Source organism: Gymnoscopelus braueri (genome assembly GCF_963280865.1).
Source record: "Gymnoscopelus braueri genome assembly, chromosome: 6".
Classification (NCBI taxonomy): domain Eukaryota; kingdom Metazoa; phylum Chordata; class Actinopteri; order Myctophiformes; family Myctophidae; genus Gymnoscopelus; species Gymnoscopelus braueri.
Genome location: NC_137607.1, coordinates 35,543,951 through 35,559,209, shown reverse-complemented (window position 1 = coordinate 35,559,209; position 15,259 = coordinate 35,543,951). Strand labels below are relative to the sequence as shown.

Below are 15,259 nucleotides of genomic sequence, written 5' to 3'. Positions count from 1 at the left end.
TCTTCTTCTTCTTCACCATCATCATCTTAATTATCATTTTCATCATTGCTTTGCTTTGCTTTGCTTTGCTTTGCTTTGCTTACTTTGCTTTGCTTACAATACTACACAATAATAAACAAGACAATCAAAACTAGTATAGCAATGAACGTATATGAACAGTTGGAGTGGGGGGGGGGTGTGAAGACCAGTTAATTAATAACTTTGTTATTAATTAATCAAATTGGAGCACGAGTTTGAGATTCAAATGTGTCACTTTGTTAAACTCTGACATGTTTTATTATTATGTTAATCATCATCATTATAGGCTAGTTTGCGTTTCAACACTTGTTAAACTGTGATGATAGCCTATGTATTTTTAGATGTGTTTTCAAATCGAAACAGAAAAAAAGATTAGATAGTTTATATGGTATAAGATAGATTTTTACTATGTGGTTTAAGAAATGGAACACTTGTGTGTGTGCGCGTGTGAGAGAGAGAGAGATAGAAAGAGAGAGAGAGAGAGAGTGAGAGAGAGAGAGTGAGTGCGCGCGCGCGCGCGCGCGTGTGTGTGTGTGTGTGTGTGTGTGTGTGTGTGTGTGTGTGTGTGTGTGTAAGTGGAAGGATAGCCAACACACCAGCCTGCATTTCAGTGTCTATTAGCCTGTCTATGTATTTAAGATTTAAGCAGTTTTATTTCGCTTTGCTTTATGTCTGCTATTAGAATTGGCTACAAACTGGGTTCTCTTTTGAGAAAGTGTTGAGAAAGTTACTAAATGTAATTACATATTATATTACTTACTAATTAAATGAAAGCCTAATAAGTTATAACTTTTAAACTTGGTAATAAAGTTTTTTTTTTCCTGCTCTGTAAAGCGACTTTGTGTACCTAGAAAAGCGCCATATAAATCTTATGTATTATTATTATTATTATTTATTAACTTAAATCTCAACTGTGAGCTTGTCGATCTGCTATCGTTTGCTGCTATCAATCATGATCACAATTAAAATTAATTAACCACTTTCAAACTAGAGACCCTATTGGGCATGTCATTTGGTGAAAATGTTTTCCAAAAATATTTCAAAACCTTTCAATAATAGCTAGCAGATCTGCACGATTTGGGTTGATATTATTTTTAATTGCAAATGACTCACAGACCGGTCCATGCATGTACGGTTAAAGGGCTTTCAAGCTCACAATGCATCGCAATGGCAATGTATTTTCACTATTATTGAAATAATTTGCGTACCACCATGAAATAAGTTGTACGAATCAACGACTTTAAAATACAAATACAAATACAAATACAAATACAATTAAAGTTAATATAACGTATTCAATTTGTTTACAAACAATTTAACAAAAAATAAATAAACGTGAAATGATTGGACATTAGCTTACTTTGGACACCACACTTTAGGATCAAACACCAATGTAACTGAGACTGAAATGTGTTTGCAGTTTTGAAGTGGTTCCGAAGTGGTTGATGCAGTAATGGTCTTTTTTCTTATTATTTGTTGGGGTATTAAAAAGGTCTTAAAAGTCCTTAAATTGTCTCTTCACTGTCATCTGGGGACCCCCAAAAAATCATGTGGACCCACAGGTTGAGACAACTGGCCTAATGTACGTCTGCTGTAGCACAGCGCCATCTGCTGTAGCCTACAGTATATGTAGAAAGCACCAGTTAGTGACTCTGACAGGAAACCCGCATGGTCATGATGAGGCGATGGGATTTCTGGTAGGTTAACTACATTTGCAGATTTTCACAAACTAGCGTGTATGTTGCCTTTCAAATTAGTCCCCATCATAGAGTTATATATAATAATACATTGTATCACTGCCTGGTATGGGAACTGTAGGCTACTGACCTTGACCGCAAAGAATTGCAGAGGGCGTGCAGACCAGTGGTGTAAGTACATTTAGTAATTAGTAGGCTACAATTTTGAGGTGTTTTTTGCTTCACTCGAGTATGTACCATTTTTATTACTTTTACTTCTATTCCACTACATTTCAGAGGCAAATATTATTATACTTTTACTCCTCTACATTATTTGCCAACTTTAGTTATAGTTACTTTGTAGGTTTTCATTTCCCAGTTCAGTTCAAATATGATTTATTTTGGGTGGATCACGGCCTGGAAAGGTTGAGAACCTCTAAATAGCTACTTCCCACGAACAACGACCAGACCAGGAATTTTTGTTTTGTTTTTAAACACTAATCCTCCCTCCTTCCCCTCCCCGGTCTGGGGTGTCAGGGGGCAGCCTATACTGTATGTGGTAGCCATACATAAAAATATAGGTATGTAAATAGATATTCATACATTGTATGAACATATTCATAACATGGATAACATTTACAAATACCAACCATGCACACAGCACCAAAGCACCTCAAAGTGTGCTATGACCAATGAGTATGACCAATGTACGTACTTTGTTGTTCTCATTCTTGCTGCTATTCTTTTTTTATTTCTTTTTTATTGTTTATTATTGCTGCAACAATGTTGAGCAACCATATTCAAATAATTTAACTCTTAAAAGTGTGTTTTTAACCACTTTTAACTAGGCGTCTCAATTTTGGGCTTGTCATTATAAAAGTTTTGAAAAAATGTCAAAGGTTTAAAAAAAATCTCCCCCACTCAAAGGGGAATACCCCTTTGGGCTAGTGGTTAAGATGTTGGCTTTTGACATGGTAGACTGGGGTTCAAATCCTGAGTGTTATGACAAGCCACTGGACCGACCAGCACCAAATCTCTTGTGCACGCTGCCAGCACGCCAAGGAAGTACCTTCAGCTTTTTTTGTTTTAAGTTGTTTTAAGGGATGATGGATGTGAATGTGGTTGAGTCGAAACAAAAACTAATATTGTCACAAGTCACAACACAAATAGACTATAGTCAAGCACATTACGAGTACGAGTCATTTTCCAAGCAGACATTTTGGAGAACCCCAAAATAGTATTTATTCAATCATTGAATCAGAAATCATTTTATTCCATAGATTCTCAATTCTTTGTAAATAATTCTATGTTTTTTGCTCTGAATTTTAGTTGCCTGGTTTGCTCTGGAGTACTGTTTCTATCCTCCCGCCTCTGCCACTCAGGTGGAAGAGCGCATCGCTGCATGTCTGGCTGACATCTCACAGTGGATGTCTTCTCACCACCTCAAGCTGAACCCAGACAAGACCGAGCTTCTCTTCTTCCCAGGTAAGTCCTGCCCAGTGTTGCATTGGTCATTACACGGGGTAACACACCGTCCCACCAGTCTTTTGAGCAGGAGCACGCGCACGCACATGCATCGATTAAAAACAACCCAAAGTTCACAAAGGCTGCCGACTGCCGGGTGTCACACCAGGTGAATTAACATAGGAATGAGCTTAGATTCATATCAATTGTCCATTTTGTGACCTGTAGTGTAGGTGTTAAGCGACGTGAGCGTGACGTCTTTAAAATAGCGTCCCACCAGAGATAGATTCACCAATGCAGCACTGGTCCTGCCCCAAGCCACGCAGGATCTAACTATTTCCATAGACAATGCCCCGGTGACTTTGGTTCCAACGGCCAAGAACGTGTTGTCCTGGACAGTCATCTCTCATTCAAGGCACACATTACTGGCCTCCCGGCATGTGCACTTAAGCCCCTCCAAATCATCCAGAATGCTGCAGCTTGGTCTTCAACCAGCCAAAATGTTTACGTGTCTTCCCCCTTCTCCGCTTCCTCCATTGGCTCCTAGTTACTGCCCACATAGAGTACAAAACACTGATGTTGGCCTACAAAGCAACCAAAGGTATGGCACCCACATATCTTAAAAGCCTGATCCAACCCTACAACCCCTCCCACTCACTCAGATCAGCTAACACAGGGAAGCTGTCAGAACCTTCCCTAAAACGTCTGGGACAACGCTCCAAGCATCCCAGATTCTTCTTTCTTCTGGCTCCCAAACTGTGGAACTCCCCATTGCTAGAACTGCAGACTCACTCCCAATCTTCCGCCGTAATCTGAAGACTCACCTCTTCAGACTCCACCGTAGCCCGTAGCACCTGCCGTGGCACTTGCCCTAGCCTTGACGGCGTTGCAGGCTTATGCAAAGGCTAAAATGTAATTTATATAGCATGTTAAATAGACAGGTGCCATGTTCATTTGTAGACCTGGCATCCTATAGTGTCTATACTTTCAATGTACAGATTATAGATTTTTCGATATTATACTGTTCAGACTGATGATTGGTTTACCTATGATCCTACATTACTATTTCTATGCATTTGATTTATTACCTTGTGTTTACCTTGCTTACTGTAAATCACTCTGGAATAAGAGTGTCTGCTAAATGCACAAAATCCCACAAAACAAATGGGGTCCACGGCCAAATACATATACATTTGGGGTTACTTGATATGACAATGTTTGAGAACCACTGAAATACTACATTATCAGCAAAACTGCTAACACTTCTCTGCAATAAGTTTGTGCCCTGTTAGACACACTCTGCTCGATGAGTGCTTTATGAAATCTTTGCCCACTTGTGAGTGACTGGTCACAAGGCCCGCGCCTTTCTGCTTGACTTGATTCTGACACCCACCGTTAGCTCGCTACAGGGTCATTTCACACGCACATCCTGCAGATCGGCCCATCCTGGCCTCGCCTGCTAAATCGCACAAGTCCATTAATGACAAAAGCCTGATGTGAGGTGCTGTGAGCTTGTTTATCGGTTATTTTAGGCACGTGAGCCTCAGCACTCTCACTGTCAAAGCAAATTCTGAAATTCGAGAAGGAGAGACTGGAAATAAAGAAAGACATACAGTAGCTTAATAGCTATAAAGTCAGATAAAATTAAAGCTATGTCACTTTTTTGTTTACTGACAATGATGGTACAGTAGGTAAAATGTATTATACATTTTATTTTGATAAAATCACTGACAAGCTTAATCAGTGTCAATTTGACACACTTTGTTTGATACTTGCTAAATATTGAATAGTAAATCATTTACCAGATACAGATCACTTGACATGGTCTGAACATTATTATCTGGTATCATGTGCAATGCACAGCATTCATAGTATAACTGTGATTGTATTATAGTCCTGTGTGTGTGTGTGTGTGTGTGTGTGTGTGTGTGTGTGTGTGTGTGTGTGTGTGTGTGTGTGTGTGTGTGCGTGTGCGTCGTGTGCGTGTGCGTACCCTATATTGTAGAAATAGTCTGTTACACGTACAAGTTCGGTATTCAAAATGTATTTAGTATTGGCATCAAAATAAAGTACCAAAAGTAAAAGCACTCATTATGCAGAAGGTCCCATTTCAAGTTTTCAAATGTATAAAATGTATAAAAATCTACAAGCTCACAACGTGTTGCAAAGTGACGCGTTGTGAGCTTGTAGATCGGCTATTTCTATTGCCAAAGTATATTGTATATATTCTAGGTCTGAAGTGCTTTTGTAATAATAATCAAAATCTACCAAGTAACTAGTAACAAATAATTATAGTGGAGTAAAAGCACAATATTGTCCTTTGAGATGTAGAGGAGTAGAAGTAAAATCACAGAACATTGGAAATACTCCAGTAAAGTAAAAAATACCTCAAAATTGTACTGAAGTACAGTACTTGAGTACATGTACTTAGTTACTTTCCACCACTGTTTGTCTGTAAGTGATTTGTCTGTGCAGTGACAACCATTTTGAACGCGATCCAAAATCAGAAGCGTGAGAATAAAAAAGTTACACGACTACACACGTGATCACGTTACAGCAGTGTTTAATTCAAAATGACACAAGTATGACGCATGGCGGAGCTGTGGACAAACAAAACCGTGCTTTAATTACATTCTGTGCGTACATTCAAATAGCACTATGCAACGTGGGGTGGGGCTAGGGGTGGGGGTGGTGGTGGTGTGTGGTTGAAGTCTGGGTCACCGTTCTCAGGCTCTGTGTTGTCTCTGTACAGTTCACTTGACAGGTGAAGACTCTGCAACACATTGACAAAAAACGTTAGCGTCAACCGTCGACGAGCACAAAAACACCTCAGCACAGTCATGATCTCGCAATAATCACGTAGCAACCTTAAGTCGATTATTAACCAACCTATATACTTATACAAGGAATAGCAAAAACAGATGATCTACAGTACATCGGCTATTTTTACTTTTGTTGATAATTTAGGAAATGCTGATTTCTTTTTTCATTTCGTAATTTGTTTTCGAAACTTTACACCTATAATGACATGCCCAAAATAGGGACGCCAGGTTGAAAGTGGTTAAAGGCCATCCACGCCACAAACGATACAATAACTATAATGATTTTTTACCCTTTACCCTTTTTAGTTATTCTAGTATGACCGAAAACAAAGAAGGAATAATTACAGAGCTTTGGCAGCATTTTAGAGCTTTGAAATTCCACGGGAAAGTCTCCATGTCAAGATTACTTCCCATAGACTCTGATCGACTCGACAAAGACAAAGTCAAAACAGAAGCTGACAATGAGCTGTAATACCTTTCATTTATTCATATTCTAGGGATCTTCTTCCATTCCTTGGCTGCAAGAGTGAAGAAAAGGTTATTGAGCAGATTAGTACAAGTGTCACTTTACGTAAGACAACTTCCTGAAAGGCCTGTCATTCGTACCCGATAGAGGAAGTACCCTCTGCTCTGGATTCCCCCTGGTCCTTGAAGATCCTCCTAGACAGACATTACTTTACATTACATTACAGTCATTTAGCAGACGCTTTTATCTAAAGCGACTTACAATAAGTGCATTCAACATAGGTAGGGAACGAAACTACTAATCACCAGAAGTCTTAAGTGTATTTCCTGCAAAAACAAGCAACCAAGAGTATACCTAGCGCTAAGGTAAAAGTGCAATATATCAGCTACCTACTTTCTTAAACAGATGAGACAAAATAGCAAAATCAAATGAGCACGAGCTAAAACAAATAAGTGTATCGACTAAACAAGATCCAATAAAACAATACAAAAATAAAACCAGAGTTCGTCCAACTAGTTAACAACAAGTAGGCCAGGCAAAGAGGAAGGGTAGTGTTTCCTGAAGAGGTGGGTTTTCAGCCTGCGGCGAAAGATGGGCAGTGACTCTGCTGTCCTGACATCAGTGGGAAGTTCATTCCACCACTGTGGGGCCAGAACAGAAAAAAGTTGTGACCGTGTCGATCGACCAGAAGGACCCTTGAGTGACGAGCCCCGAGGTGGCAGACCGAAGTGGTCGGGCAGGGGTGTAGGCATCGACCATAGCCCGGAGGTAAGAAGGAGCTGTTCCTTTCACTGCCCTATAGGCTAGCACCAGGGTTTTAAACTGAATGCGAGCCGCTACGGGGAGCCAGTGCAGAGAACGGAGAAGGATAGTTGTGTGGGAGAACTTGGGGCGGTTGAACACCAGACGAGCCGCAGCTTTCTGAACAAGCTCCAGAGGTCTGACGGCTGATGCCGGAGCACCAGACAGACAGACAGACAGACAGACAGACAGACAGACAGACAGCATATTCATTTAGCTGATCCATCACACACATACTGTACAGGATAATGATCCTCAAAATCACCTCAAAAGAGAGTATAAATGGAACCAAATGGACCCTTATGGGTCCGTTTAGTTCCATTTGTACTCTCTTCTGTGTTAAATTATTATATATCTAGGCAATCCCTCATTTGCTTTATACTTATAGCATGCTGTTTATGCTAAGTTTGATGTTTACCTGGTATTTTCTTTTTAAATCACTAAATATTTTCTTTGCGCTCTAGCTATGTGACCATTTACCCGGTCATTTGTTGAGTAGGATGCATGCCATTTACTCTGATCTTTAAGTCATCTGGTTATGCTCCTATATGCTGACAAACAGAGGTGCCACAAGTTTTCTTGCTTTTAAAAGTCACACTGATTTCCGTTCCGTGGAAAAACAACAACACAGGATTGCTCATCATCTCACGGCGGTCCATCAACATTGCCGCGTGCAACAGTTTCTCTGCACGTTTTCATGTGAATGTCAGCAGCAGCTAGATGGAGAGGGATAACCTCACCTGTCAGCTGCACTAATTTTAGACCGTAATTACCCGCAGCTTGGGAAAGAACAACTAATGTAGACTGAGCTCAATGCACAGCGCGAGGGAGAGCTGCCCCACAGGATGAGACGCATTAGTATTCACATTGTAGCTCGAGCTGAGCAAAAGATGCACTGAATCAAATCAAATGTGTCATGTAGGGCTGCAACTTTCTAAAACTTTTTTGCAATTATTCTATAAATTTTTCGATTAATTGAATAATTGAGAATTGTGTTTTCTTAAATAAATGCTTTATACGTCAACGAAATGACTTGATTATTATTTTTTTGATTAGTCTGACACTTAAGCCCCATTTTATACATTATCATCAGACCCATAGAGAGAGAGAGAGTTATGACACGCTTTGATCTCGCCACAAAGCAGGCCACTATGGGCTATAGTTCCAAACATTGGAACTATCTCATTGAGATAGAACAAGCATTTCCGCATTCCATTCTTACAATGGGAGTCAACGCTAGTGTCGTCACTCTCATATTAGATCACGCTGGTTGTCATATAATGGCATTGCACAAAAATACATGACACATGTTTTAGTAACAGCCTTGTGTAAAATACATACATTGTCACCCAAGGACCCCTGTTGCATTTAGGGAAAGCCCTGGAGCTCTGACTACATCAAATGAAACCCATTCATTATCTCACACCCCCTGTCCCCAGGAAATGTAAAGGAATAATCTATTCAAATAGATTATTATATCTCCAATGTTTATTTTAAACATGTGCCATTGATTGCATACAATTATGACAAAAACAAAACAGAAACAAAGCATCTTTAATTATGATAACTTTGTTCTTGTATATCAATCAATGGATGTAGGAGATTATAATGCAATGCTGGCAAGGGGACATTGAACCGAGGAATGAGACATGTGGATGGCACTGTACATACGCGCACTGTGACTTGTCTCTCTCTTCTGGGATGGAACTGAGGTGCCAGCTGTAGGAGAGGGTGCAACACGGAAGACTGACACGCACGCGCACGCACACGCGCACACACACACACACACACACACACACACACACACACACACACACACACACACACACACACACACACACACACACACACACACACACACACACACACACACACACACACACACATGCAAAAGACACTCACGCATATGCATGCGTGGCCAGACATGGAGAGACAAGATCACTATGAACAACGACCCCAGAGAGGGCCGTGTTTGCAAAGAGAACTGAACATAGTGCACATTTCACACCACTCACACCAGTACATGACCAAGTGACACACCCAAATAGAGAGAGTGATACAGCCAGTCTCCCCTCTCTCTCTCACTCACTCACTCACTCACACACACACAACACACACACACACACACACACACACACACACACACACACACACACACACACACACACACACACACACACACACACACACACACACACACACACACACACACACACACACACACACACACACACACACACACACACACACACACACACACACACACACTCACTACAGCCAGTGTGTCAGTGTGTCAGTGCACTGGTAAATGCAGTGTTGCATTCATAGACTGTACAGTAGGTTGCATTGCTGTCATGCAGGTAATGCCAAAGCACAAATGTGGTTACATAATGCACAGTAAATAAAACAAAACAAAAAAACACTTGGGAAGCATTGTGCAAAGATATTTGAAAAAGGATGGAATAACTCAGACCATGCAATGTAACAACAAAGAAAGAAACAACATTTATCTCCCAATGTGGTAGTGTCAGTTTGATCGTAGGGGATTTATAGATAACACATTTGCTGAAAAGTCAAATAACAGCCAATTAACTTATGAAGTCCACTTAATCCTTGTTCCAATCTCTGAAATACTGTAGCTACTACTCTCTACTGACAACTGAATCCCTCCAAATCTGTGACATTATTTAATTAGGTACTTGAAGAATTGTAGTCAGCCCCTGGGCTTTTTGTGTTATCCTTTTAGCATAGCTTTTTTTGACTGTATTGTCGTTCTGTTAACAAAGATGTTAATAAACTATTCAATCAATCAATCAATCAATCAATCAATTTTAAATCACTGGTTGATTTGAAAAGTCCCAGGATCCTGGAAGAAAAGTTGTTTTCCCAAAAAAATGAGAACAGACAATGAAATGTGTTGATGCTGGTATGGTCCTTTAACCACTTAAACACAACATACTTTGTTGACCGGGGTCCCCAAGAGGCCCGTACTTAACCCCCTCCTTTTTCCCTCTTCACCAAAACGTCCCTCGACACCAAAGCTTGCAACGTGACATGTTGTGTGATTTTAGATCTGCTATTTCTGCTGAATATTTGCCCATTTTTGCAGAATGGTCGCCTATTATGACATGCCCCAGAATAGGAAAGCTAGGGTTCATGTGGTTAATGGCTGAGATGCACAGTAAGAACCTCTTACTGCCTTATTGCCTTCAATCAACTCTTTGCTGCATTTTCCACATTATACCAATTCTCCACTTTTTTGCAGATGAATCAGATTTTATATCAGTCCATCTACATGTTTGTACATGTAACATATGTTATAGACCCATGTTTTCTTGTCTGCAACCATACATTCAGTAACCTGGCGTAACTATTTTGTGCATGTCATTTTCAACGTTTCTTTTTTTCTTCTGAAATTACGCCTCTGCAACACAGTATTATTCACTATTATAAAGTGCACGACCACAACAAAAAGCACAAGTCACAGATAGTGCAAATAGTAATAAATGTACATGTAAGGTGCTGGTTGGTGCCAAGAAGCATAGCAGTGCAGAGTGAGTTCTCATCGGACTTACCACCCCCTGTGTCAAGGCAGCGTTATGTGGCTTTGTGTAATGAAATAAAAACTGTACATAACGCACGCGCGCACACACACACACACACACACACACACACACACACACACACACACACACACACACACACACACACACACATAATTTGTCAACAAACTGAATCTTGTGCAATGTGTTGTCTAGTATTGAACAAAGGAGTTCATACATGCCAATAGATAATGAACAGACTCACACCCACCCTTTTTCTATTTTCTCGAACCTTCAACTCCTCCTGTATAGGCAAAGAAAAGTTGAATAATCAGTGTCACAGTATGATTCTCCGTTCACCCCACGCACATGATAGCCAATAACTATTATCCTTTAAATGTATCATAATCAAGGAATATATCACTTGCACATTCAGATATTGACAACTGTTGATCTAACACAATAAACCCAGTTTTCAGATGATTACAGTAATTAAAAAGAAATGCTATTGCTAATGTCGAAGGGCTTAAGAAGTGGACTACCTTTGACTTCTGGACAAGCATCAGGACACAGAGTTCTCCTAAGGCATTAGATGCCTAGAATAGTGGCCAGCAAGAGAAATAGATCAGGCAATTGGAAATATACCCACAACTTGGAAAATAGATGTGCACAAACAACAACAACAACAACAACAACAACAAGGTAGGGTGAGAGTGGAGCTGCTTCCACCTCAGGGGGTTTGTATTATTGTTTCATTATCCCAACCCCACTCACCTGAAATGGCAGGTCTGCTGAGAGGTACGACGAACAGACCTCATCTATCTATAGAATAGAACAGAATGCTGCAATGAGTGGAGCTCAGTGGCCGAGAGAGAGAGGGAGAAAGTATCAACTTCATTTATAGAGCACCTTTTTCAGACATAAATGCAGTTCAAAGTGTTTTACATTAAAAACAGTACATAAAGATCAAGTTAAACACAATGAAAGGAGGTAAGATTGACTAAAACAATATAATTAAGAAACGATCAAATCAGGTTAAAAGAAAAAAAATTATTCAAAACAAGGTCATAAAATGTAGTTTTTTTCGTACTCTTAAAACTGTCAACCGAGCCTGTCTAATAATGCAGGCATAATGAGTGGAATGACTTGGAACATATTCTGACAGGCAATCTGATTTGGTAAGATGGTGCTAGACCATTCAAAGCTTTAAAACTACATGAAATACATTTTAAATGTCTCCTTAATATTACAGGAAGCCAGTGCAAAGATACAAGTAGATGCAAACTATGATCTCTTTTCCTGGTTTTTCTTAAAAACCTGGAAATGAAAGAAAGAAAGAAAGAAAGAAAAACGTACCTGGCTGAGTAGATGATTCTGCTCTATCGTGGTTTGTTGAAGGTGTGTGGGAGCAGCTTTTGTTCCATGCCGCAATTGAGAAACAAACAAGCACTAATAACTGAAAGAGCCACAACATGACATATATGCAATTACTTTAACAATGCAATTAAGAAATACATAACACGCTTAGCAATGTATAGGCTACATGGAATGGCAGCAATAGTTACCATACACCAGAACAGCAATCATCATGATTTGTGTGGGTGGGAACTCATTTTAAACAAGCTTAGTGCTTTACGAGTTATCCAGTTTAGTAGACCTTGTATTGTGAATTGTACTTCCATCTACTGTTTCTCATGCCTTACTAAATAAAGTACATCAACCAATCAATAGCATTCGCCATGCTGTGAAAAAGGGACACCTTGATGTGACTCATGATGACAGCCAGCATCTCTGATATGTCTATTATTCCACAACTTCCAGAACAAGATGATTGCTCTGGATGTCCATTAGCAAGATGGACAGTAATATTGTACATACTGTATGGAGCTTATGGGCGTAGTACATAGTACTGCATGGATCAATATGACAGGTAATGATGACAACATGTGTTAAAATGTGCCCATAATAATGGGTCCATAGTTGACAAAAGCACATCAGCATGCAAAAGCTTACCTTATTTATCACACAGCAAATGTGCAGTAGCCTAGTATAACCACTTAAGCCTTTGTTAATACTTTGTTGTATGACGAATAGTGAAAATAACTGAACTCCTAGCTTTGTTAGCCTATAGATCTGCTATTTTCAACACCTTTTTGAGAATGTTTGCCCAAAAAGACATGCCCAAAATAGGGATGCCAGGTGGTGGTTGAACGTTATTTTTAAACTGATTGCCAAACTAATGAACTGCCTTCTCTCAGTCACTCATCTGCTTCCAGGCTAATTCACACCAAATAAACATTAGATCAGCCCACAACATCACCAGAGTGACAAGAGTGTCGATTATGGCCAGTGTCAAAACGTATAATCTAATGGGACGATCACAATGACATCATGAGAATGCTGCCGATGTGACTGTCACACTATATCTTCACACATCTCAATCATCTGAGATGTTATATGACCGCTGGGAGCTACCGGTCACAGAGCCTATTATAGGCACGTCATGTCCACATGAAGATATGATGTTTTTTATAGAATATTAAATGTTACTCCACCCACTTTGTTATCAGTTCGGAGAATGGAATATGGTTTAGAGTTGAAGCATGGATGGGTGGATGAATAGGAGGATACCGTAACCAGTTTACTCTACTTTGTTTAATTTGTCATTTGAAGTTCATCTCACATTTTGGAGTTAATATACTATAATTAGCAGGGGTGAAGACGGATGACAGACAGACAGTGTCAGTCAGACACTATTGGTACAACAACTGAGAGAAATATTAAATCTAGGTTACACTGTCATCCCCACATCCAAAAATGATCATCTCCATTGGTTAATTCTAAGTTCTATCAATTGCAATTTGCAATTCAGGCATTTACTGTAGCAGACACTCTTATCCAGAGTGACTTACAAGTATGAGATCAGAATAGCAGATTAAGCATGAACTCTAGTCAACAACCAACAAAGTAAGTAGCCTAGTCACATAAGAGTGCAGAGAGAAAAGTGTAGCGTGTCAAAGAAACTAGGTTACCAGGTAAACATTGAACCTGGCATCTGTCTAAACCAGTGGTTCCCATTTATACACTGTCAGAGTTACAGACTTGTAAGGGTCAATTTGGAACCCCATCAAGGACCTCTGAGAGTCCCTGGACCCCACTTTGAGAACCACTGGTCTGAACAACATGCTATCTAAACAACATGCTATCTAAACAACATGCTATCTAAACAGCATTCTTAAAAATCAGTGGTCAAGTAAAAACAATGTCTGCCAAAACAATGTCAATGGTCAGTGATATTTTTCAGGTCTCCCAGCTCTTTAGCTCTTTAGTAATCAGCAAATAAATGTTCACTTTGAAATTGGTTCCACTTTTGGAACCAATTTCATCCAATCAGGAGAGAGAACTCAAACATTTTAGTAATTTTTAAGTAAATTTGGAAGTGATGGGAGGAAAAAAGAGTATAGGCAAAATCGGAATTGTTACAATTGATAAATGGGTTCTCTCTCCTGGTTGTATGAATTTGGTGCGTAAAAAAAAAGAGGAATCTGTTCATTAAAGAATTGGAGAGACAGGGAGACGCTGTTAATGGACAAACATTCTATAGCAATGGTTACTAGAAGAATATCGAGCTTTTACGTTTTGTTTTAACCATAGATTATAATAATTACAGCACCTTTAAGGCTGCCTTTGCCAGTCATCATTTAGGCTAGAACTGTTAAGGCAACTCTGATGCAACAAGCTCAAATTCCAACTATTTAATAAGTGCTGATAAGTTAAAATATTTTACAGTAATGCAGTTTGTTTCCAAGATTTAGCAGTCTATCGTGTTGCACCTCACTTCTACTTATTGTAACCAAACCTAGTGCATTATGCTAGAACATGAGAAAGCCATTGGTACGAAGGAAAAACTCTTTTTACTTTGTAAATGTAGAGAACTAACTTTAAAAAGTCTGCTTTACCTATAGCCAGAGAGTAAAGTAGAGGGAGAATTATTCTACAGTAAGTTAAAGTTAATGTTCTTGCACCTCCCTTGTGTTCCAGTGCTGTTAGAATGAAACAAAGGAAAAATAAATAAAAGGAAAACAAAATGTAAGAGGACTTACTTTTGCAGACTGGGATCGCTAAGATGAGTAGAAGTGCGAGGGTGATGCTGGCAGTGCTGAGTGGACTCATGACGCTGCTGAAGAGGCTGTGCAAGCTGCTGTCTGTCTGACTGAGACCGTGCCTTTGATGCTGGGAGCTGTTCATCCTCTTTTCACTGCATGGGTTACTGTACTTACTGCTCTAGTGGCTGCTCTTTCTTCTCGTGTTACTGTAGTAGTTATGTGCGATTAGATCTCCCATCAGGACCATTTGAAGCCTTTTATGGGTCACACCCTCCATGCATCAATGACTCTCTCCATTGTGCGTCAGTATTAGACCTAGATGCATAAACATTTGATCGAAAGCGTGAATGAACGTGACGTTAAG

At 39.7% G+C, this 15,259-nt stretch overlaps 1 protein-coding gene across 1 annotated transcript; it reads right to left on the bottom strand.

Annotated features, from left to right (window-relative positions):
- Window positions 1-6,462: 6,462 nt before the first annotated feature.
- nmu (neuromedin U) lies at window positions 6,463-15,037 on the bottom strand (the record flags this gene model as incomplete). The annotated part of the gene is made up of 6 exons (XM_080430548.1): window positions 6,463-6,498; window positions 6,587-6,640; window positions 11,061-11,090; window positions 11,332-11,385; window positions 11,564-11,611; window positions 14,903-15,037. The coding sequence occupies 6 exons, from the start codon at window positions 15,035-15,037 to the stop codon at window positions 6,463-6,465; spliced, it is 357 nt and encodes a 118-aa protein (XP_080286674.1).
- Between the last annotated feature and the right edge of the window lie 222 nt (window positions 15,038-15,259).